Raw genomic sequence first — 25,698 nt, forward strand, 5'->3', positions numbered from 1 at the left:
TAGACATTTAATATGGTGTTCACCTCATAAATATAGACATTTAATATGGTGTTCACCTCCATAAATATAGACATTTAATATAGTGTTCACCTCATAAATATAGACATTTAATATGGTGTTCACCTCATAAATATAGACATTTAATATGGTGTTCACCTCATAAATATAGACATTTCACCTCATAAATATAGACATTTAATATAGTGTTCACCTCATAAATATAGACATTTAATATGGTGTTCACCTCATAAATATAGACATTTAATATGGTGTTCACCTCATAAATATAGACATTTAATATGGTGTTCACCTCATAAATATAGACATTTAATATGGTGTTCATAAATATAGACATTTAATATGGTGTTCACCTCATCAATATAGACATTTAATATAGTGTTCACCTCATAAATATAGACATTTAATATGGTGTTCACCTCATAAATATAGACATTTAATATGGTGTTCACCTCATAAATATAGACATTTAATATGGTGTTCACCTCATAAATATAGACATTTAATATGGTGTTCACCTCATAAATATAGACATTTAATATGGTGTTCACCTCATAAATATAGACATTTAATATGATGTTCACCTCATAAATATAGACATTTAATATGGTGTTCACCTCATAAATATAGACATTTAATATGGTGTTCACCTCCATAAATATAGACATTTAATATGGTGTTCACCTCATAAATATAGACATTTAATATAGTGTTCACCTCCATAAATATAGACATTTAATATGGTGTTCATAAATATAGACATTTAATATGGTGTTCACCTCCATAAATATAGACATTTAATATGGTGTTCACCTCATAAATATAGACATTTAATATGGTGTTCACCTCATAAATATAGACATTTAATATGGTGTTCACCTCATAAATATAGACATTTAATATGGTGTTCACCTCATAAATATAGACATTTAATATGGTGTTCACCTCCATAAATATAGACATTTAATATAGTGTTCACCTCATAAATATAGACATTTAATATGGTGTTCACCTCATAAATATAGACATTTAATATGGTGTTCACCTCCATAAATATAGACATTTAATATAGTGTTCACCTCATAAATATAGACATTTAATATGGTGTTCACCTCATAAATATAGACATTTAATATGGTGTTCACCTCATAAATATAGACATTTCACCTCATAAATATAGACATTTAGTATGATGTTCACCTCATAAATATAGACATTTCACCTCATAAATATAGACATTTAATATGGTGTTCACCTCATAAATATAGACATTTCACCTCATAAATATAGACATTTAATATGGTGTTCACCTCATAAATATAGACATTTAATATAGTGTTCACCTCATAAATATAGACATTTAATATGGTGTTCATAAATATAGACATTTAATATGGTGTTCACCTCCATAAATATAGACATTTAATATGGTGTTCATAAATATAGACATTTAATATGGTGTTCATAAATATAGACATTTAATATGGTGTTCACCTCCATAAATATAGACATTTCACCTCATAAATATAGACATTTAATATGGTGTTCACCTCCATAAATATAGACATTTAATATAGTGTTCACCTCCATAAATATAGACATTTCACCTCATAAATATAGACATTTAATATGGTGTTCACCTCCATAAATATAGACATTTAATATGGTGTTCATAAATATAGACATTTAATATGGTGTTCACCTCCATGAATATAGACATTTCACCTCATAAATATAGACATTTAATATGGTGTTCACCTCCATAAATATAGACATTTCACCTCATAAATATAGACATTTTATATGGTGTTCACCTCCATAAATATAGACATTTAATATGATGTTCACCTCATAAATATAGACATTTCACCTCATAAATATAGACATTTAATATGGTGTTCACCTCATAAATATAGACATTTAATATGATGTTCACCTCCATAAATATAGACATTTAATATGGTGTTCACCTCATAAATATAGACATTTAATATGGTGTTCACCTCATAAATATAGACATTTAATATGGTGTTCACCTCATAAATATAGACATTTAATATGGTGTTCACCTCATAAATATAGACATTTAGTATGGTGTTCATAAATATAGACATTTAGTATGGTGTTCATAAATATAGACATTTCACCTCATAAATATAGACATTTAATATGGTGTTCACCTCATAAATATAGACATTTAATATAGTGTTCACCTCATAAATATAGACATTTAGTATGGTGTTCATAAATATAGACATGTAATGATGTTCACCTCATAAATATAGACATTTCACCTCATAAATATAGACATTTAATATAGTGTTGTGTTCATAAATATAGACATTTAACCTTTCTGATCTCCCCATCCCGGATCCGGGATCGTGAATACAGACTCAAGCTCATTACCATAACGCAACGTTAACTATTCATGCAAATCGCAAATGAAATGAAATAAATATGCTAGCTCTCAAGCTTAGCCTTTTGTTAACAACACTGTCATCTCAGATTTTCAAAATATGCTTCTCAACCATTGCAAAACAAGCATTTGTGTAACAGTATTGATGGCTAACGTAGCATTTAGCATTAGCATTCAGCTGGCAACATTTACACAAAAAACAGAAAAGCATTCAAATAAAATCATTTACCTTTGAAGAACTTCAGATGTTTTCAATGAGGAGACTCTCAGATAGCAAATGTTCAGTTTTTCCTGAAAGATTATTTGTTTAGGACAAATCGCTCCGTTTTCTGCGTCACGTTTAGCTATGAAAAAACCCCTGTATCCAGGATTGTGTAAATCTATCAGCAAGCTCATTAGCATAACACAACGTTAACTATTCATGAAAAGCGCAAATGAAATGAAATAAATATGCCATCTCTCAAGCTTAGCCTTTTGTAAACAACACTGTCATCTCAGATTTTCAAAATATGCTTCTCAACCATAGGAAAACAATCATTTGTGTAAAAGTAGCTAGCTAGCGTTAGCATTTAGCATTAGCATTAGCATCCAGCACGCAACATTTCAACAAAAACATAAAAGCCTTCAAATAAAATAATTTACCTTTGAAGAACTTCTGATGTTTTCAATGAGGATACTCTCAGTTAGATAGCAGATGCTCAGTTTTTCCAAAAAGATTCTTTGTGTATTAGAAATAGCTCCGTTTTATACATCACATTTGGCTACCAAAAAAAATCTGAAAATTCAGTCCTCAAAACGCGAACTTTTTTCCAAATTAGCTCCATAATATCGACTGAAAACATGGCAAACGTTGTTTAGAATCAATCATCAAGGTGTTTTTCACATATCTCTTCATTGATACATCGTTCTTGTACACATGGTTTCTCCCCTATATCAAATGGAAAAGTACGAGCAGCTGGCAATTGCGCACCGAATTCCACGCAGGACACCAGGCGGACACTTGGAAAATGTAGTCTCTTATGGTCAATCTTCCAATGATATGCCTACAAATACGTCACAATGCTGCTAAGACCTTGGGCGAACGACAGAAAGTGTAGGCTCATTCCTTGCGCAATCACAGCCATATAAGGAGACAATGGAAAACAGAGCTTCAGAAATTCTGCTAATTCCTGGTTGATGCATCATCTTGGTTTCGCCTGTAGAATGAGTTATGGGGCACTTACAGACAAAATCTTTGCAGATTCTGAAACTTCAGAGTGTTTTCTTTCCAAAACTGTCAAGAATATGCATAGTCGAGCATCTTTTCGTGACAAAATATTGCGCTTAAAACGGGAACGTTTTTTATCCAAAAATGAAATAGCGCCCCTAGAGATCTAACAGGTTAATATGGTGTTCACCTCATAAATATAGACATTTCACCTCATAAATATAGACATTTAATATGGTGTTCACCTCAGTCACACACAGAAACACTCCCCAACACGCAGGCAGTCAGCCACACAGAAACACTCCCCAACACACAGGCAGGCAGTCACACACACAGAAACACTCCCCAACACGCAGGCAGTCACACACACAGAAACACTCCCCAACACGCAGGCAGTCAGGCGCGCATACAATACATGTCTGAATGTACGGATACATGCACACCCTTCCATGTACATTCAGCTGTAGTGTGACTGTTCACCTGATTCCTGTCCAGCATGGTGAACTGGAGCATGCATACTCCCTGCAGACAATCAGTCTCTCGGTCTTAGGTCTAATTTGGGGTTGATGTGTAACTTCCACTCTTCTCTCTCTTTCCAGGGGGACTCCATGAAAGATGACGGAGGAGGTGACAGTTGTAGCCAAGTGGGACTACACGGCCCAGCAGGACCAGGAACTTGACATCCGGAAGAATGATCGGCTTACCCTGCTGGACGACAGCAAGACTTGGTGGAGGGTGAGGAACGCCTCAAACCAGACCGGCTACGTCCCCTCCAACTACGTAGAGCGCAAGAACAGCCTGGTGAAGAAGGCCTCTCTGGTCAAGAACCTCAAAGACACACTGGGTAAGAGGGTTGGGGCTGGGTTTATCAGTATATTGGTGACAGTGCTGGTAGTTTGTCAGTGTGTTGTTGGTGGTAGTTTGTCAGTGTGTTGTTGGTGGTAGTTTGTCAGTGTGTTGTTGGTGGTAGTTTGTCAGTGTGTTGTTGGTGGTAGTTTGTCAGTGTGTTGTTGGTGGTAGTTTGTCAGTGTGTTGTTGGTGGTAGTTTGTCAGTGTGTTGTTGGTGGTAGTTTCAGTGTGTTGGTGGTGGTGGTGGTAGTTTCAGTGTGTTGGTGGTGGTAGTTTCAGTGTGTTGGTGGTGGTGGTTTCAGTGTGTTGGTGGTGGTGGTTTCAGTGTGTTGGTGGTGGTGGTTTCAGTGTGTTGGTGGTGGTGGTTTCAGTGTGTTGGTGGTGGTGGTGGTTTCAGTGTGTTGGTGGTGGTGGTTTCAGTGTGTTGGTGGTGGTGGTTTCAGTGTGTTGGTGGTTTCAGTGTGTAGGTGGTGGTGGTTTCAGTGTGTTGGTAGGTGGTGGTGGTTTCAGTGTGTTGGTAGGTGGTGGTAGTTTCAGTGTGTTGGTAGGTGGTGGTAGTTTCAGTGTGTTGGTAGGTGGTGGTAGTTTCAGTGTGTTGGTAGGTGGTGGTAGTTTCAGTGTGTTGGTAGGTGGTGGTAGTTTCAGTGTGTTGGTAGGTGGTGGTAGTTTCAGTGTGTTGGTAGGTGGTGGTAGTTTCAGTGTGTTTCAGTACGGCATCAGGGTTATCGGTACGGTGGCGGCAGCAGGGTTATCGGTGCGGCGGCAGGGTTATCGGTGCGGCGGCAGGGTTATCGGTACGGTGGCGGCGGCAGGGTTATCGGTGCGGCGGCAGGGTTATCGGTACGGCGGCAGGGTTATCGGTACGGCGGCAGGGTTATCGGTACGGCGGCAGGGTTATCGGTATGTTGGCGGCGGCAGGCGTGGTAGTATATCAGCGTTAAAAAAGAGGGCTATCCATCCCTTAACTTCCTCCTCTATTTTGTCAATCCCCTCTACACAACCGCTAGAAATTGATGAGGTCATTATTAACCCTTCTCCTGAATTGTATGTGTGTGTCCCACTCTGGTACTGGGGCTGGATGTGAGCCTCTTACTTTACAGAGCAGCTATCCACCAGCATCTCAGGAACCGTGTTCAGTTGGCCATCTCTCTGAGTTGCCACAGCTTGGTGTCTGTATATCCTCACATTAATAATACAAGCACTCATTCGCGTGTGACCTGTGAGTGTAAAGGTCGTGCACCTGTCCCAGGTTTGTCAGCATTCCTCTTCACAGGTTTCCGGTTGGAAAGATTCCTAGTTTAGAGTTAAGGGTTCAGGATAATGCGTGTAACGTCAGGAAAACTGCTCCGCACACGACAGGATTATGGTAGATTAAATCTTATCCAAGATGTTTACTGAACATCCATGGATGATCAAACGTGATCCTGTCTCTGGGCAGGTGGAGACTGAAGAGACGTTTGTCTCTGTGCAGGCCGTTCAAGTTCTTCCACACCAATCTCAACAAACCATTTATGTATGGACCTTGCTTTGTGCTCTGCGGAATTGTCATGCTGAAACCGGAAAGGGCTTTCTCCAAACCTTTGCCACAAAGTTGGAAGCACAGAATCGTCCAGAATGGCGCTGTAGCATTAAGATTTCCCTTCACTGGAACTAAGGGGCCTAGCCCTTTACAGTTGGCACTATGCATTGGGGAAGGAGGTGTTCTCCAGATATCAACCAAATCATCACTCCAGAGAATGCGTTTCCACTGTTCCAGAGACCAATGGCGGTGATCGTTACACCACTCCAGCCGATGCTTAGCATTGCGCATGGTGATCTTAGGCTTGTGTGCAGCTGCTCTGCCATTTCGGCAGAAATTTGACGAACTGACTTGTTGGAAAGTTGGCATCCTATGACGGTGCTACATTGAAAGTCACTGAGCTCTTCAGTAAGGCCATTCTACTGCCAATGTTTGTCTATGGAGATTGCATGACTGTGTGCTCGATTTCATACTTGATTTCATACTTGAAATAGACTAATCCACTCATTTTGAAGGGGTGTTTACATACTTTTGTGCATATATAGTGTACGTCTTCTCTGCTTGTGGGAGAGCGAGAGAGAAGTTTAGATCGAGAGAGAGGCGCACACAGACATACAGAGAGAGAGCGAGAGGGGGGAGGAGGCTATGCGAGGGGATGGGTAGTCTGTTTCAGACACACATTCCCCTCTGCCCCGAGGGACGGCTCCATCAGACTGTGGGCCAACACTGCACAGCCTGTCACTGTCACTCGCCAGCACTGAGTCAGGACTGTGTGTGCGTGGGGAGTGCTCACGAAGTGCACAGATCTATCTTCTTTCTCTTGCCATGAATCTCAAAATATTTCTAGCAATAAGAAAACTAATTCTAGAGGCGCTGAACCAACACTCATCAACAAACATTCTCACCTTCTCTGCTATCCCCTACACACTGTTATTCTGACACCAATGTGAGTGAATCCATAATTAAAGCGATGTCTCTATATGCCCGTTAAAGAGATGTGGCTGAGTCATTGAAGTCCTGTCTGCAGGCCAGTAAACCAGCTTCAGAGTGAGGTCTCTAACAAAGCAAGGCACTTGCCCTGATGGTTGGTGGGTGGGCATGACGCGCTAGCCTGATGGTGTTGCAGCCTGTGGTGAAACCGATAAACGACTAGCTATCCGCGTCTGTTATTGAATTTTACATTATGACCAGGTTCTACTTCAACCCCTAGCATTTCAAAATGTTGTATTTCATCATAAATCAATGTTTGGATGGTGAGGGTTTGGCAGTAACTTCTAATGTGTCTTATTTTGTGTGTGCGCACATGCATGCCAGCCCGCCTAGTAAAGTAAGCACTTGAAGTTATGGTACCTCTTTTTCCAGTCAGGACTGCATGTTTCGCTGTGTCCTGGGTTGTTCTTCCTGAAGGGAGAAGCCCAGTAGCATTGATACAAAATGGCTGTGCAGGGGGCAACCATCTCCCCACTGAGCCAAAATGGCAACGCTCACTCATCCATTGACAGCTACTGCAGGCCAATAAAGGGCAAATGTCTCCACACTGAGCCAAAATGGCTCCCTCACTCGTTTATTCTTGTCTTTTTTACTTTTGACCCATTTTTCTCATCTCTCTGACAGATATAGGGTGTACAGTACACACTGTCGTCGTGCCTGTCTGCCCATAATGTTTGTGAAAACAGAACTCGCTGGATGGTTATGGACTGAGCACATAACACTGTGTGTTAATAGCACTATGCTTTTACTGTAGCAATGTTTTAAATATTTGACAGGCCACAACCTTTCAATGGGGAATAATAATATTATATATATATATATATATAGGGGCGGCAGGGTAGCCTAGTGGTTAGAGCGTTGGACTAGTAACCGGAAGGTTGTGAGTTCAAACCCCCGAGCTGACAAGGTACAAATCTGTCGTTCTGCCCCTGAACAGGCAGTTTACTCACTGTTCCCAGGCCGTCATTGAAAATAAGAATTTGTTCTTAACTGACTTGCCTGGTTAAATAAAGGTAAAAAAAAAAAATATATATATATATATATATATATATATATATATATATACATACACACACATATATATATACATATATATATATATATACATATATATATATATATATATATATATATATATATGTATATATATGTATATATATATGTGTGTGTATGTATATGTATATATATATACATACACATATATATATACATATATATATATATATATATATATATATATATATATATATATATATATATATATATATATATATATATATATATATATATATATATATATATATATATATATATATATATATATATATATACACACATATTACATTACATTACATACATACATACAGTGCCTTGCGAAAGTATTCGGCCCCCTTGAACTTTGTGACCTTTTGCCACATTTCAGGCTTCAATCATAAAGATATAAAACTGTATTTTTTTGTGAAGAATAAACAACAAGTGGGACACAATCATGAAGTGGAACGACATTTATTGGATATTTCAAACTTTTTTAACAAATAAAAAACTGAAAAATTAGGCTTGCAAAATTATTCAGCCCCTTTACTTTCAGTGCAGCAAACTCTCTCCAGAAGTTCAGTGAGGATCTCTGAATGATCCAATGTTGACCTAAATGACTAATGATGATAAATACAATCCACCTGTGTGTAATCAAGTCTCTGTATAAATGCACCTGCACTGTGATAGTCTCAGAGGTCCGTCAAAAGCGCAGAGAGCATCATGAAGAACAAGGAACACACCAGGCAGGTCCGAGATACTGTTGTGAAGAAGTTTAAAGCCGGATTTGGATACAAAAAGATTTCCCAAGCTTTAAACATCCCAAGGAGCACTGTGCAAGCGATAATATTGAAATGGAAGGAGTATCAGACCACTGCAAATCTACCAAGACCTGGCCGTCCCTCTAAACTTTCAGCTCATACAAGGAGAAGACTGATCAGAGATGCAGCCAAGAGGCCCATGATCACTCTGGATGAACTGCAGAGATCTACAGCTGAGGTGGGAGACTCTGTCCATAGGACAACAATCAGTCGTGTATTGCACAAATCTGGCCTTTATGGAAGAGTGGCAAGAAGAAAGCCATTTCTTAAAGATATCCATAAAAGTGTTGTTTAAAGTTTGCCACAAGCCACCTGGGAGACACACCAAACATGTGGAAGAAGGTGCTCTGGTCAGATGAAACCAAAATTGAACTTTTTGGCAACAATGCAAAACGTTATGTTTGGCGTAAAAGCAACACACCATCCCCACTGTCAAACATGGTGGTGGCAGCATCATGGTTTGGGCCTGCTTTTCTTCAGCAGGGACAGGGAAGATGGTTAAAATTGATGGGAAGATGGATGGAGCCAAATACAGGACCATTCTGGAAGAAAACCTGATGGAGTCTGCAAAAGACCTGAGACTGGGACGGAGATTTGTCTTCCAACAAGACAATGATCCAAAACATAAAGCAAAATCTACAATGGAATGGTACAAAAATAAACATATCCAGGTGTTAGAATGTCCAAGTCAAAGTCCAGACCTGAATCCAATCGAGAATCTGTGGAAAGAACTGAAAACTGCTGTTCACAAATGCTCTCCATCCAACCTCACTGAGCTCGAGCTGTTTTGCAAGGAGGAATGGGAAAAAATGTCAGTCTCTCGATGTGCAGAACTGATAGAGACATACCCCAAGCGACTTGCAGCTGTAATCGCAGCAAAAGGTGGCGCTACAAAGTATTAACTTAAGGGGGCTGAATAATTTTGCAAGCCCAATTTTTCAGTTTTTGATTTGTTAAAAAAGTATGAAATATCCAATAAATGTCATTCCACTTCATGATTGTGTCCCACTTGTTGTTGATTCTTTACAAAAAAATACAGTTTTATATCTTTATGTTTGAAGCCTGAAATGTGGCAAAAGGTCGCAAAGTTCAAGGGGGCCGAATACTTTCGCAAGGCACTGTATATACACAGTTGAAGTCGGAAGTTTACATACACTTTTGCCAAATACAAACTCTGTATATATATATATATATATTTATTTATTTATTTATTTATTTATTTATTTATTTATTTATTTATTTATTTATTTATTTATTTATTTATTTATTTATTTATTTATTTATTTAATAAAGAACTTTTTCAATTTAAACCCCTTAACAATATGGAAACTACAATGATTATGAAAGGGAACACATCCAGTGCCTCTCAACACACTTGTGTATTTAGTATAAAAACTACTAACTCCCCTGTGTCATTGTACTAACTCATCATGACTCCTTCCGATTGCCCTGTGCATTGGCAGGGTTGGGGATTCATCCGTTACAAAAACCAACTCATCTGTTACATTACCAGATTAGAAATCATCCTGAAAAAACAGATGACTTCTAGGCTCACTTTAATATTCATAAAGGATGTTTACAACAAACTGACACCTTTTCTCTTTTCTCAATGACATTCAAATCAATCAGCATTGCAAGTTTCTACGTTTGTTCTGCCTGAGCGAGTCTGACCACAAGTCCGAGACCACTACATGATGACACAGCAATGTGTTTGATCAATAATAGATCACAGGAATTAATATATTTATTTATTTTAAGCTACAGTTCAAGCTATGTCTTCCAATGGTGTGACTGCTGTCGGCATCCAAAGACCATACATACAACTTGAATAAACGCTTGGCAGTAAAGACGACAGCAGTGGTTTAGCCGACAGGCGATACTGTATGGCAGTGGAGGCTCCTCAGGAGGAAGAGGGCCATCCTCAGTGAATTTCATATAAATTGTTTATCATAGTTATCATTTTTAGATAACTATACTAAATATATTCACGTCACCAATTTTTTTTTCCTGCAATGGTCTACAGTAGCCTCAGCAGCACTCTGTAGGGTAGCACCATGGTGTGGTCGGAACACCGCTAGCTTCCGTCCTTCTCTGGGTACATTGACTTCAATACAAAACCTAAAAGGCTCATGGTTCTCACCCCCTTCCACAGTAATTACTTACAACTTCCGGAAGACGTTCTCCAACCTATCAGAGCTCTTGCAAGATGAACTGACATGTTGTCCACTCAAAGGATCAGAGAATGAATTTAGTACTGAAAGAAAAGCTACAACTAGCAAGCACTTCCGTGCATAAAGTATGGTTAGTAGTTAACTTGGAAAGACAATAGTTGAACAGTGAGAGGGAGAGAACGAGAGACCCACAAAGAATAATTTGAAAACAAATTTGTTGAACTCTAATATCTATTGGGTGATATACCACAGTGTGCCTTCACAGCAGCCAAAACAAACCTGCTCCTACTGGCTTTTGCCAGATTCTGCCTTCACTCTCCTGAAGTTGCCGGTTATAGGCTGCATGAGGAGTCAGCAACCTTTCTCACGTGGAATGCTGGTTTATCTTAACATTTCTACCAATCTGCGTGGCATTTATGGTTTTCATAAGCATGTTTCTGTGGAAGAGTTTCATTTACTTTGTTTTCCTATCTCAATCATTGTCATGTGGTTCATCAATATTATATCTAAACGATAAGGATACAAACCTAAAAATTAATTTCACTTCTATTTCCATTGCCAACTATGTAAAAATAACCTACATAAAGCCAACAAATTAATACATTGCAGCCTACAGGTAGAAAATACCCTGATAAAAATAAATATCATATTGGCTACGCATGGCCTATCTGCAATGAACTTGAAACATTGTATAAAATATGCTGGGCCCTCAGAGGTTCCTGAGCCAGTGAGCTTGGGACAGACACAGCTGTAGGCTATTTGCGCAAGGGAAAAGAGGTCATCAGGTAGGCAGGCCTGTTCTATGTTTCCACTGGATCAGAGCATTTAATTTTTTTCTCTTTCATGCTAAGTGGTTATTGAAAGAGAGAGGGCTGGAAAGATGTTTCCAATACATTGAGGAACTGTTGTCATTCTCAATGGATATAAAAAACAGACTTTGTTTTCTTGCTGTCTGAGGTTACTTTGAGATGCTCCATCGCTCATTAGTAGTGCTGCATTAAGCCAATCAGAAACACTATCTGATCTCCAAATGGGCACATTTATATGCCTACATTTGCACGCAGGACAGGTAGCCTATAGGCCTACTTCTACGTATAATCCGGTGCGTGTCCTTACTCAACATTGACAGAAGCGCTCCAAACAAAATACCTAAATTGGAATAACCCCTAAAAGGAATTCAATAAATCAAAACTGGTTTCTCTCAAGTATATGTTGTGTGCTCTGGAAACAGCGTGTCCACTGCAACAACGAGAACGTTAGACTGGAATAATTATATATTGAATGCATTAACAGAAGTGACTGTATTCTAACAAACATTATAGATTACAAATTATAGGAATTAATGGTAAATGTACTTCTGGTGATATATGTAATGGGGAATTGACAGACACTAACAATCAAATGCAAATAATTTACATGATGAAGTTGACTGTTCATAAATTGCCAGGAGAGAGCACATCCCCGTGGCCACCGCAATGGATTAGTATCCTGAGATGTAATAGCCTCAGACATGTCTCCTGTGCCATAAAAAAAAAATATATTTACCTACCTCATGAAGCTGGTTGAGAGAATGCCAAGAGTATGCAAAGCTCTCATCAAGGCAAAGGATGGCTACTTAGAAGAATCTCAAATATTAAATATAAATTTAGATTTTAACACTTTTTTTGGTTACTACATGATTCCATATGTGTTATTTCATAGTTTTGATGTCTTCACTATTATTCTACAATGTAGAAAATAGTAAAAATACAGGAAAACCCTCAAATGAGTAGGTGTCCACACTTCTGACTGGTACTCAATATTTGTTACGCAAATCTGTCGACCAACAGCCTATCGCCTAAACAATTGACCAGTCGACTAATTGGAGTCAGCCCTACTGATTACAATTGACAGGTAATTAGTAACTGTAACAAATTACATTTTAAGTCTCTTACCTAGGGCTGTTGCGATGACCGTATTACCGCCACACCGGCAGTCATGAGTCTTAAGGCAGTCAAATTCCACGTGACCGTGTAGTCACGGTAATTAGGCTTCTCCAAGCTCTGATGCTGCTGAAGGTCATTAGTGTAGCCTACCAAACTTGCTAACTGCCTGGTTCTCAGCACTCTATTGTACCTCTAATCACTCTGACATCAATGCAAATGTAATCAAAAATCTAATCAAACACTTCATGAGAGTCCATGAGCTCATGTTGCGCAACATTTCTATAGGCTATGCAATTGCGTGAGAAAACAGTGATGACCTCTATTAAAAAGAGGAGGATCCCATCAGCTTTCTGTAGGCTAGGCCTACTATATTTATTTCTCAACTTTAGTAATATTAAGCACATTACTTATCTTTACAACAGGAGTATAGCCTACCAGGCTGGTATGAAAATGAACCACAGGAAAAGCATCCTCCATTCGCTATTTAAGTGCATAGATGACCTGTATTTTTATCTCTGCCCCTGTTTTGAGACGGGTGCATGATAATGATCCATTCTAAATCAAAACAAATTGCACACATTATTTAGTATATGTGAAGACAAGCTTAAATCAAGAATTGTCTGATGGGTGACAATATAGCCTAGCTGGCATACATAAGCAGCATGTGAGTTTCAAGTTTGGGGAAGATCATTTTCACCATAAAAAAATGCACCTTTTATAATAAATGCATTACATGCACAATCGCATTTGCGGTCACTTGATAATGGTGTTTTTCGCTAATGGAACATTCGTGCTTAGGGTGCATTACAGCCATACAAAGGGGATGCCGCTGTGAAATCCGAGGCATTATCAAGTGCTTGTCAAATTGTGAATGAGAGACTGATGAAGTGTGTACAGCCTCCGCAAAAAAACAAAACGGAGCTCATGCCTTTCAAGCAACTTCTTTTCAAATCATTAGTCTCGTCATGCCGCCTTACAATGGATTAAAAACAAAACATAGCCCAACATTTGCAGAACAACTAAAGTTACATAAATAACTCTAAATTAAGCATATAGGAGTACCTATTTCTTTGTTAACCTCTCAACAAAAAATAGCCGCATGGTCACACTCCCTCAAATCGTTTGGAGAAAATGTCCTTTATTTTATTCAGCATTGTTACATTGTATTATTCACACTATAAAATAATGCCACGGCATTCTAAGCAAATCTTGTTTGTTTGCTAAATGAACTAGCCAGATCAGAACCTAACATAAGGACAACTCAGAGTATGCTATTCTGTCTAAAATAAATAATGGATTTATTGCGAAGTTGTAGGCTATATTTAATGGATTTATTACGAAGTTGTAGGCTATATTTAATGGATTTATTAGACATTTTGAGATGTAGATGTTCCAAAGGTCTGCATCAGTGGCTTGTAGGTGATTAGTGGAAGTCAGGAGCTGCTAAATGTGTTTGTTGATTAACGATCAATTATCGTGAGACTGACAGTTATTTGCTTGACAATCACCGGCTGTCTAAATATTGTGACCGCCACAGCCCTCATCCTACCCACCCTGTTGATATGCCAACCTCTGCGTCACTCTGGGATGTTATTAAACATGCTGAGGTAGGGTTGTCATGGGTCAGGCTCCAGTGATGAATGAATAAGGATGGGGGGGAGAGAGAGAAAGATGGAGTGTGGAAGGAGGGAATAGACTGTTCCGCTGCCAACCAGCAGACCAGAGCCTTGAAGTGGAAATTAGGGAGATGGAGAGTGTGTGTTTCAGCTGAGCTGGGCTGTGTGGGTCTCGGGGGACATTGTGTCTGCTGCCCTCGGCATATCTCTGCTCTCTACCCTGAGGCAGTCGACAGCTCAGTCTCTCCACGGGATGGCTTGAAGTAGGCCCAGGAGGAGAGGTTTCATGTAGTGTCACATCAAGTGGGGCAACACACACACACACTAATGAGTTGTTCCACCCATTCAGTGCCTTTTGAGGAGTGTAAACTTTTTTTTAAACACTTTGAATGCATATGAATCTAAAAGAGAAATATCTCTGCAATTGTTAATGTCATGCCCCCCCCTCCATTCTTGACTTTTCCTAAATAAGTATTTAACACATGTTAACATTAGCATTTTCATATCACAAACATAATTTGTGTTTATAGGCAGTTTTTAAGAGGACATTTTCCTGGAGCGCCAATAAAGGACTTTTTCAAATACTCCTCCAGAGTCACATGCACGTAAGACGTTTTGGTATATGGGGCGGCAGGGTAGGCTAGTGGTTAGAGCGTTGGACTAGTAACTGGAAGGTTGCAAGTTCAAACCCCCGAGCTGACAAGGTACAAATCTGTCGTTCTGCCCCTGAACAGGCAGTTAACACACTGTTCCTAGGCCGTCATTGAAAATAAGAATTTGTTCTTAACTGACTTGCCTAGTTAAATAAAGGTAAAATTAATAAAATATACGTGTTCTATATAGTATCTCAGAGGTTTCCAAAACACTTTACTCTCAAATTGAACACCCATAAATAACATTGCGTACAGTAAGATAAATAATGAAAATGCTGTTGTGTTCCTTTGAAAGATATTTTTGCGTATTCTAGTGTTACCCAATCAGATTAGCATACAGTGCCCTTGGAAAGTATTCAAATTTGTATTACGTTACAGCCTATTTCTAAAATGGTTAAAATAAACAAACAAAAAACAAATCCTCTGCAATCTACACACAACACCCATAATGACAAAGCAAAAAATAAAATACAGAAATACCTTAATTACTTAGTATTCAGACCCTTTGCACGGAGACTCGAAATCGAGCTCTGTCTGGTGCATCCTGTTCAAATGGATCATCCTTGAGATCTTTCTACAACTTGATTGAAGTCCACCTGGAGTAAATTAAATTGATTGGACATGATCTGTCAACTGTTGGACCGGTCTATATAAGGTCCCACAGTTGACAGTGCATGTCAGAGCAAAAACCAAACCATGAGGTCGAAGGAATTGTCCAGGATTGTGTCGTGGGTACAGATCTGGGGAAGGGTGCCAAAAACATTTCTACAGCATTGAAGGTCCCCAAGAACACAGTGGCCTCCATCATTCTTAAATTGAAGAAGTTTGGAACCACCAAAACTCTCTTGTGGGCTCCAGAGTGGTGCAGTGGTCTAAGACACTGCATCCCAGCTGCATCACATCCGGCCGTGACTGGGAGTCCCATAGGGCGGCACATAACATCTATAAGTACCTAGGTGTCTGGCTAGACTGTAAACTCTCATTCCAGACTCATATCAAACATCTCCAATCTAGAATCGGCTTTCTATTCCGCAACAAAGCCTCCTTCACTCACGCCGCCAAACTTACCCTAGTAAAACTGACTATCCTACCGATCCTCGACTTTGGCGATGTCATCTACAAAATAGCTTCCAATACTCTACTCAGCAAACTGGATGCAGTTTATCACAGTGCCATCCGTTTTGTTACTAAATCACCTTATACCACCCACCACTGCGACCTGTATGCTCTAGTCGGCTGGCCCTCGCTACATATTCGTCGCCAGACCCACTGGCTCTAGGTCATCTACAAGTCCATGCTAGGTAAAGCTCCGCCTTATCTCAGTTCACTGGTCACGATGGCAACACCCACCCGTAGCACGTGCTCCAGCAGGTGTATCTCACTGATCATCCCTAAAGCCAACACCTCATTTGGCCGCCTTTCGTTCCAGTTCTCTGCTGCCTGTGACTGGAACGAATTGCAAAAATCGCTGAAGTTGGAGACTTATCTCCCTCATCAACTTCAAACATCTGCTATCTGAGCAGCTAACCGATCGCTGCTAGCTGTACATAGTCTATCGGTAAATAGCCCACCCAATTTACCTACCTCATCCCCATACTGTTTATATTTATTTACTTTTCTGCTCTTTTGCACACCAATATCTCTACCTGTACATGACCATCTGATCATTTATCACTCCAGTGTTAATCTGCTAAATTGTAATTATTCGCCTACTTCCTCATGCCTTTTGCACACAATGTATATAGACTCTTTTTTTTCTACTGTGTTATTGACTTGTTAATTGTTTACTCCATGTGTAACTCTGTGTTGTCTGTTCACACTGCTATGCTTTATCTTGGCCAGGTCGCAGTTGCAAATGAGAACTTGTTCTCAAATGGCCTACCTGGTTAAATAAAGGTGAAATAAAAAAATATATATATATTAAAAAAATAATTGGCCCAGCGTCGTCCGGGTTTGTCCAGGATAGGCCGTCATTGTAAATAAGAATTTGTTCTTAACTGACTTGCCTAGTTAAATAAAAATAATTACAGCTGGCCGCCCGGCCAAATTGACCAATCAGGCTAGAAGGGCCTTGGTCACAGATTTCCTCTGGACATTGGAGAACAGAAGGACAACCATCTCTGCAGCACTTCACCAATCAGTCCTTTATGGTAGAGTAGCCAGACGGAAGCCACTCCTCAGTGGCTTGTTGTACATGGACCTTGACTCTTCTTTTAAACATTATGGTCTGTTCAATATTCCTATCTTGTTTGCATTTGTCATCCCCTTCTGTCTCGGTTTTTCCCTCGATCTTGCCCTCTGTTCTGCCCTCTTTTTCTGTTTCTCTTTCGCTTTTTCTCTCTCGCTCTCTTTCTCACTCCGCCCCTCTTTTCTGTGAGTTCTGTCCTGTGATGTCTGGTCTTCTGTGTGTTAGTAACAGCTGCCAAGGGAGCCTCCTCCCTCTACCTCTCCTCACCCATTTTCTCTCTCGCACAACAAAGCAGGAGGAAAGTTTAGTGGCACTCTGTGTGAACCCAATAACTTTCTGAGTTAGCTGTCATCTACAGAGCTGTGACCTGGCTCTACACTGCAACACAAACACTGACACACACAGTTGTCACTTTTCCCTGTGTTGTGACTAAACAAATGACAGCATTGCGAATGTGTGTTTGCAGTGGAATGTAATTCTACTTACTGCATAACTAACAGAAGAACTAAAGTATGTTTGGTGACTTTTATTTAAGATGTAATTGGTTTGTACAGTAAGAGCTGCCCTGATGGGGTCTGTCTGCCCAGCATCCAACCACCAGAGCCATTAGTCATCTGTATGTCAGTCACCCATCTCCCTAGGTGTGACAACTGAAAGCATCAGAACAACTTTTAGTTGGCCCTAGCTAGCGCTCAACATGGGTTACAACAGGTAAATAATCAACATGGAGGAGACGGGAGAGAGCTTGCTGTCTTCGTTGTGCAGGAGATGGAGGCAGGGAGAGGAGATGGGTAGGTGTGGAGGCAGGGAGAGGAGATGGGTAGGTGTGGAGGCAGGGAGAGGAGATGGGTAGGTGTGGAGGCAGGGAGAGGAGATGGTTAGGTGTGGAGGCAGGGAGAGGAGATGGAGGCAGGGAGAGGAGATGGAGGCAGGGAGAGGAGATGGAGGCAGGGAGAGGAGATGGAGGCAGGGAGAGGAGATGGAGGCAGGGAGAGGAGATGGAGGCAGGGAGAGGAGATGGAGGCAGGGAGAGGAGATGGAGATGGGTAGGTGTGGAGGCACCTTTGATCCCCTACCTGCCTGTCAGTACCACAGCAGAGCCATGCACCAGGCTGTCTGCTCCACTTTCTTCCCCAGCTCGGATGTACTATTTTCAGCTTTTTGAGGGGACTTGGTTAGCTGAGCTAGAGCATGTCAGTGGTGCTGAATGCCTGGTTTAATGAGGAGATGGGAGTTGTGACAAACACACCAGCAGTTGTGATTGTGTGTGTGTGTGTGTGTGTGTGTGTCACTTCGGTGTGTTTACTGGTTGCGAGTTTGAGAGAATTACTGTATGTAGTGCATGTGTGTGCAATCTTGTATGTACGTGCATGTGATTGTGAACATGAGTTTGAAGCTGTTCTGGCTCATGGTGCCCTATTATAAGACACTGTTGGTGTTTCCTTTATTACCTGTATGTGTTAGTTTTGTCCTCTATCTTAAGTGTTTACTCCCCAACTGGGCCCAGAGTGCAGCCTGAAGCCTCAATTTAGTACCCCAACCCCTGCCTTATTTACTGTCTCAGTACCACTGGAGTTATAACTTATGTGTTTTCGGTTGTGGATATGAAAGATGTTTATATCATGGCATTGTTGAATACTCGTTTCTGATTGGCCTGAAGGTGTTTGGCGGATATATTGGCATGGGGTTAATCGAGGGCATTATCACTTAAATAGAACGGGTTACCAACATATTCAGATAATGATTGACATATTTTCATTACATTTTTATTTAGATTAATTTATTCATACTATTTCGTCCTGACACAAATCTAGGGTTGCTACCAAGCCGGCTGGTCGTTCGTTCTATCAGTCTCTGGCAACCAAACCATCTATGGATGCGACCCAGTCGTTCATCCTAAATGTTCTGTTGTCATACTGGCTGGCGACGTTCTTATACCTTGCTTGCTAGCTACCCAACTACGGCTAACTTAGTCACGTTAAACACCGCAGCCAGAATAACAGCAAAGTATCTGCATGTTTAAGCTGTTTTCTAGTGACATTTATTTGGATACATTCATAAGAATGAACTAATGATGCGTGAATTCACATGGCAAAGAAAATGTGTTCTCTCGTCAGGACACTGTTGTTCAGAGGAGCTAGCCAGCAACACAACTAACATATCACTTCAAACTGAAGCTGGACACTGTTGTTCAGAGGAGCTAGCCAACAACACAGCTAACAGATCACTTCAAACTGAAGCTGGACACTGTTGTTCAGAGGAGCTAGCCAGCAACACAGCTAACAGATCACTTCAAACTGAAGCTGGACACTGTTGTTCAGAGGAGCTAGCCAACAACACAGCTAACAGATCACTTCAAACTGAAGCTGGACACTGTTGTTCAGAGGAGCTAGTCAGCAACACAGCTAACACAATCACTTCAAACTGAAGCTGGACACTGTTGTTCAGAGGAGCTAGCCAGCAACACAGCTAACAGATCACTTCAAACTGAAGCTGGACACTGTTGTTCAGAGGAGCTAGGCAACAACACAGCTAACAGATCACTTCAAACTGAAGCTGGACACTGTTGTTCAGAGGAGCTAGCCAACAACACAGCTAACAGATCACTTCAAACTGAAGCTGGACACTGTTGTTCAGAGGAGCTAGCCAGCAACACAGCTAACAGATCACTTCAAACTGAAGCTGGACACTGTTGTTCAGAGGAGCTAGCCAGCAACACAGCTAACACAATCACTTCAAACTGAAGCTGGACACTGTTGTTCAGAGGAGCTAGCCAGCAACACAGCTAACAGATCACTTCAAACTGAAGATGGACACTGTTGTTCAGAGGAGCTAGGCAACAACACAGCTAACAGATCACTTCAAACTGAAGCTGGACACTGTTGTTCAGAGGAGCTAGCCAACAACACAGCTAACAGATCACTTCAAACTGAAGCTGGACACTGTTGTTCAGAGGAGCTAGCCAGCAACACAGCTAACAGATCACTTCAAACTGAAGCTGGACACTGTTGTTCAGAGGAGCTAGCCAACAACACAGCTAAAAGATCACTTCAAACTGAAGCTGGACACTGTTGTTCAGAGGAGCTAGCCAGCAACACAGCTAACACAATCACTTCAAACTGAAGCAGGACACTGTTGTTCAGAGGAGCTAGCCAGCAACACAGCTAACAGATCACTTCAAACTGAAGCTGGACACTGTTGTTCAGAGGAGCTAGCCAGCAACACAGCTAACAAAATCACTTCAAACTGAAGCTGGACACTGTTGTTCAGAGGAGCTAGCCAACAACACAGCTAACACAATCACTTCAAACTGAAGCAGGACACTGTTGTTCAGAGGAGCTAGCCAGCAACACAGCTAACACAATCACTTCAAACTGAAGCTGGACACTGTTGTTCAGAGGAGCTAGCCAGCAACACAGCTAACACAATCACTTCAAACTGAAGCTGGACACTGTTGTTCAGAGGAGCTAGCCAGCAACACAGCTAACACAATCACTTCAAACTGAAGCAGGACACTGTTGTTCAGAGGAGCTAGCCAACAACACAGCTAACACAATCACTTCAAACTGAAGCTGGACACTGTTGTTCAGAGGAGCTAGCCAATAACACAGCTAACAGATCACTTCAAACTGAAGCAGGACACTGTTGTTCAGAGGAGCTAGCCAGCAACACAGCTAACACAATCACTTCAAACTGAAGCTGGACACTTGTTCAGAGGAGCTAGCCAACAACACAGCTAACACAATCACTTCAAACTGAAGCTGGACACTGTTGTTCAGAGGAGCTAGCCAACAACACAGCTAACAGATCACTTCAAACTGAAGCAGGACACTGTTGTTCAGAGGAGCTAGCCAACAACACAGCTAACAGATCACTTCAAACTGAAGCAGGACACTGTTGTTCAGAGGAGCTAGCCAACAACACAGCTAACACAATCACTTCAAACTGAAGCAGGAAAGACTGCAAACAAGCTGCATTTAGTTTTGTTTGATCTGTTTTCCATTGAAATTTATTTCGTATATGTCCTTAAATGATGCCTATTCATGATTTCGACTGGCTGAGAAAAACTCAGACCCCTACACGTTCATTACTATTGGACAGCAGGAGATTTGTTTCAATATTGAAATTCAATGTTGGAAATGTCAGAGAGACCGACAGCAAGGTTTATGCAAATCGCTATTGAAAACCAATTGCTAGTCTAAAAGAAATAGGAGAAAATGTCTAGATGGTTTTTACATTAGAGATCAAGTTTATAAATTGTATGGCTGGGCTGATGAGACAGTGGATTGCACAGTGAGATGGATCAGAGTAAATAGGCATAGCTTTAGCCGGTTGTCACTTCAAATCAAATTGTATTGGTCACATACACATGGTTAGCAGATGTTAATGCAAGTGTAGTGAAATGCTTATGCTTCTAGTTCTGACAATGCAGCAATATCTAACAAGTAATCTAACGATTTCACAACAGGTGGAATAGACACAGGCTGAAATGCGGTTTTAACCAATCAGCATCCAGGATTAGATCCACCCGTTGTTTAATTCCCTATAACGCACGATAGAATTCACTGTCTGTAGTTCATTCTTCCATGTTTGAGCTGCTTTTGAAAGCAAGTCAAATTGAAAACATTGGCATTGTGGTTTGGTTAGCTAAACTAGCAAGTCTGTGTTTGGTTACCAAGGCAACTACTGTAGCTTTCTAGTTAACTTGCTAGCTACTTCAGTGGATGTTGAACACATTTCTAGAGGCAACTGTGTTCAATTATAGCCATGGTATAAAAGAGATGATCAGCTTGGGGCTCTATGCGTTTTCTGGAAAATAATGCAACTCCTAGTTGTTTATTATTTTCCATAAGACTCATAACCCCTTGTTAATTATTCCTTACTTAGTATCTGGTTATACAAGTGTTGTGGTACCAGTCGCTGCCAATGCTGCCAACTAGAAGAAATCCACAATACTTTTTATTCAATCCACTTGCAACACCAGACATGTTGTCTTTGACTGGTTCTCTAAAATACAATGAAATGTCATGGTAGGTTAGCTTAACATACTGATGTAGTGATTTCTGTCTTTGTCTCTGTCTCAGGACTGGGTAAGGGCAGAAGGAAGCAGAGTGCCAGTGACGCCTCCCCCACGCCCAGCACAGATGCGGAGTACCCCTCCAATGGGAGTGGCGGAGGAGTGGCTGAGCGGGTCTACGACCTCAACATCCTGGCTGTGGTCAAGTTCTCGTACGTGGCGGAGCGCGAGGATGAGCTGACCCTAGCCAAGGGGTCCCGGGTCACGGTGATGGAGAAGTGCAGTGACGGTTGGTGGCGGGGCAGCCAGGGAGGTCGCGTGGGCTGGTTCCCCTCCAACTATGTCCTGGAGGACCCCGTAGAGGGTGAAGGGGGTAGAGGCGGAAGGGACTCCCCAGGTTATCCAGGGAGGGGCAGGGAGGCCACGATGACCAACGGGCGGGCGGGAGGTGGTGGCAGCCGGGGTGGCGAGGGCAGTGGTGCGCTCCAGCTGGTCCAGACTCTGTACCCGTTCAGCTCAGTGACGGAGGAGGAGCTGAACTTTGAGAAAGGAGAGGTGATGGAGGTTGTGGAGAAACCTGAGAACGACCCAGAGTGGTGGCGCTGCCGGAACACCCGCGGTCTAGTGGGCCTGGTGCCCAAAAACTACGTGCTGGTGCTGAATGACACCAACGGGCCTCCCGGGCTCCCCGCCCTTCCGCTGTCGCCCCCCGGCTCCCCACAGATCGGCCACATGGCCCCGGCGTGCGAGGGCAAGTTTGCAGGCAGGGACTGGTACTACGGAGGGGTGACCAGACACCAAGCAGAGCTGGTCCTCAACGAGAGAGGACAGGAGGGGGATTTCCTCATACGTGACAGCGAGTCATCGGTGAGTGGGGGAGGAGAGGATGAAGGAAGGGGAGGGATTAGGGAAGGAGGTAGGAGTGTGTGAGAAGAGAGAGACCAGGGTTTCCCAAACACTGCCCTGTGGGAAGGGGAAGATCTCAATTGCATACTCCTCATGCCCCTCTCTGACCACCACCTCCAATGGGTTTTGAGGAGGTGACAGGGAGAGAGGGCGCAAGGAGTATGCAATTGAGATCTTCCCAAGGATAAAATACTAAATTGGAGGATAGGAGATATACAGTATCTGCACACATGAACAGCTATTGACCTGTGATTTATAAATGAAGTCATAGTGCCCTCTGCTGGTGGATAGTTAGTAGGGTGTTTGTTGGAGATGTTTCATCTATGTTGTGTAAGTGAACTGACTCTCGCTCTCTCCATCCTTCTCCCTCTAGCCCAGTGATTTCTCTGTGTCTCTGAAGGCGCCTGGAAAGAACAAGCACTTCAAGGTGCAGTGTTCAGAGGAGGTCTACTGTATCGGCCAGCGCAAGTTCAGCTCCATAGATGAACTGGTGGAACACTACAAGAAAGCCCCCATCTTCACCAGTGAACAAGGAGACAAGCTCTACCTGGTCAAACCGCTGCCCGCACCCCAGCTATCCTCAACATGCTGAACTTGGGGAGAGACCTTACTGTCTGTTTTAGCCCAGTCACATAGTTCGTATTGGTTCTGTTTCCTTTGTTATTTTTTTTTATTTTTTAAATGTAAACCCTCTCCAGAGGTTCTGATGATTTCTAAAGGAAATAATAAGTTCACTAAGGGACCACTGTAAACACTCTTTAGATGTGTTCTTCTTCCTTTTGCCTAATCCTCATCTATCCATCTCTTCATCCTCATCTATCCATCTCTTCATCCTCATCTATCCATCTCTTCATCCTCATCTATCCATCTCTTCCTCCGCCTTCATCCTCGTCTATCCCTCTCTTCTTCCGCCTTCATCCTCGTCTATCCCTCTCTTCCTCCGCCTTCATCCTCGTCTATCCATCTCTTCCTCCGCCTTCATCCTCGTCTATCCCTCTCTTCATCCTCATCTATCCCTCTCTTCCTCCACCTTCATCCTCATCTATCCCTCTCTTCATCCTCACCTATCCCTCTCTTCCTCCGCCTTCATCCTCATCTATCCATCTCTTCCTCCGCCTTCATCCTCATCTATCCATCTCTTCCTCCGCCTTCATCCTCATCTATCCATCTCTTCCTCTGCCTTCGTCCTCATCTATCCATCTCTTCCTCCGCCTTCATCCTCATCTATCCATCTCTTCCTCTGCCTTCGTCCTCGTCTATCCCTCTCTTCCTCCGCCTTCGTCCTCGTCTATCCCTCTCTTCCTCCGCCTTCATCCTCATCTATCCATCTCTTCCTCCGCCTTCATCCTCAACTATCCCTCTTCCTCCGCCTTCATCCTCATCTATCCCGCTCTTCATCCTCATCTATCCCTCTCTTCCTCCGCCTTCGTCCTCGTCTATCCCTCTCTTCCTCCGCCTTCGTCCTCCTCGGAACTCAACTTCGAGAGAGATACTGTCAATGTGCCACCTGCTTACTGTATTGCTTTTCTATTGGCACTACACTTATTGTTCTGTCTTTCCATTGGCCCAAGCTCTACACTACTGCTATTTGATTGGCTCCTGCTGTACACTAATTGCACTGCTCTACACTACACTTAGTTCTCGATTCAATCTGGATGGCTGAAGCATTACAGATTGAACGCTAGAGATGTAAAGGTCATTTCTGATTTGAGCTGACAAGATGCAGTGTTTACCGTGAATGCAGTCTCCGCTAATGCGAGAACATATTCTTTCAATTTAAATCACACTTTAACGCTGAACTTCCGCTATATGAATTGAGCCCTTACTGTACTGCTATTCATTGGCCCTAGTGCTGTTTTCCAATGAAATCAGGTCTTCAGGCGTTCTACTCTCAATATGTAAATGTAGCTGATGGATGACACTAATTCAAGAGTAATATGTTTTTTGGTTTTTATATACTTCTTGCTACGTATCGGTCATGGGGTTCTCAGCTTTTATTAGATATAATATATCTGAATGTCATTGAGCATTGTTATTTAATTCTTGTTCCCACTGTATGTATATATTCAGAAGATGTGCATATATGAATCGTTTTGATCCAACCTATGGTACTGTACCGCTGATCACGTGATGAGAATTGAAATGCGTATGTTCAATAAAAGTTTTTGCAGAATAACTCAAATCATAAGCCGTCTGCCCTTTCTGTCTCTGATGCTGTATCGTGAGACAAGTGGTAATTGCTGCTGGTCTCTGGGAGTGGATGTTATTATTCTACACTATAGTTAATCATAGAACTGTCTGGCTGTTTAAATGCAGTCTGGCTGCTGAGTGACTCAGGCCAGAGGAGATGACTAAGCGTTGTCGTCTTTG

The 25,698-nt window shown here is 41.6% G+C and overlaps 1 protein-coding gene across 1 annotated transcript in view; it reads left to right on the forward strand.

Annotated features, from left to right (window-relative positions):
• The window catches only part of nck2a (NCK adaptor protein 2a), a 58,626-nt gene extending 33,116 nt beyond the window's left edge, over window positions 1–25,510 (forward strand). Inside the window, exons 2-4 of the mRNA XM_021597935.3 lie at window positions 4,241–4,485; window positions 22,490–23,289; window positions 23,702–25,510. Coding sequence (XP_021453610.1) covers window positions 4,257–4,485; window positions 22,490–23,289; window positions 23,702–23,920 — 1,248 coding nt within the window. The 5' untranslated portion in view covers window positions 4,241–4,256 and the 3' untranslated portion in view covers window positions 23,921–25,510. The remainder of the gene's footprint in view (window positions 1–4,240; window positions 4,486–22,489; window positions 23,290–23,701) is intronic.
• Window positions 25,511–25,698: the final 188 nt, after the last annotated feature.

Source organism: Oncorhynchus mykiss, chromosome 3, assembly GCF_057628025.1.
Source record: "Oncorhynchus mykiss isolate SJ-2025 chromosome 3, ASM5762802v1, whole genome shotgun sequence".
In the NCBI taxonomy this organism is placed as follows: Eukaryota; Metazoa; Chordata; class Actinopteri; order Salmoniformes; family Salmonidae; genus Oncorhynchus; species Oncorhynchus mykiss.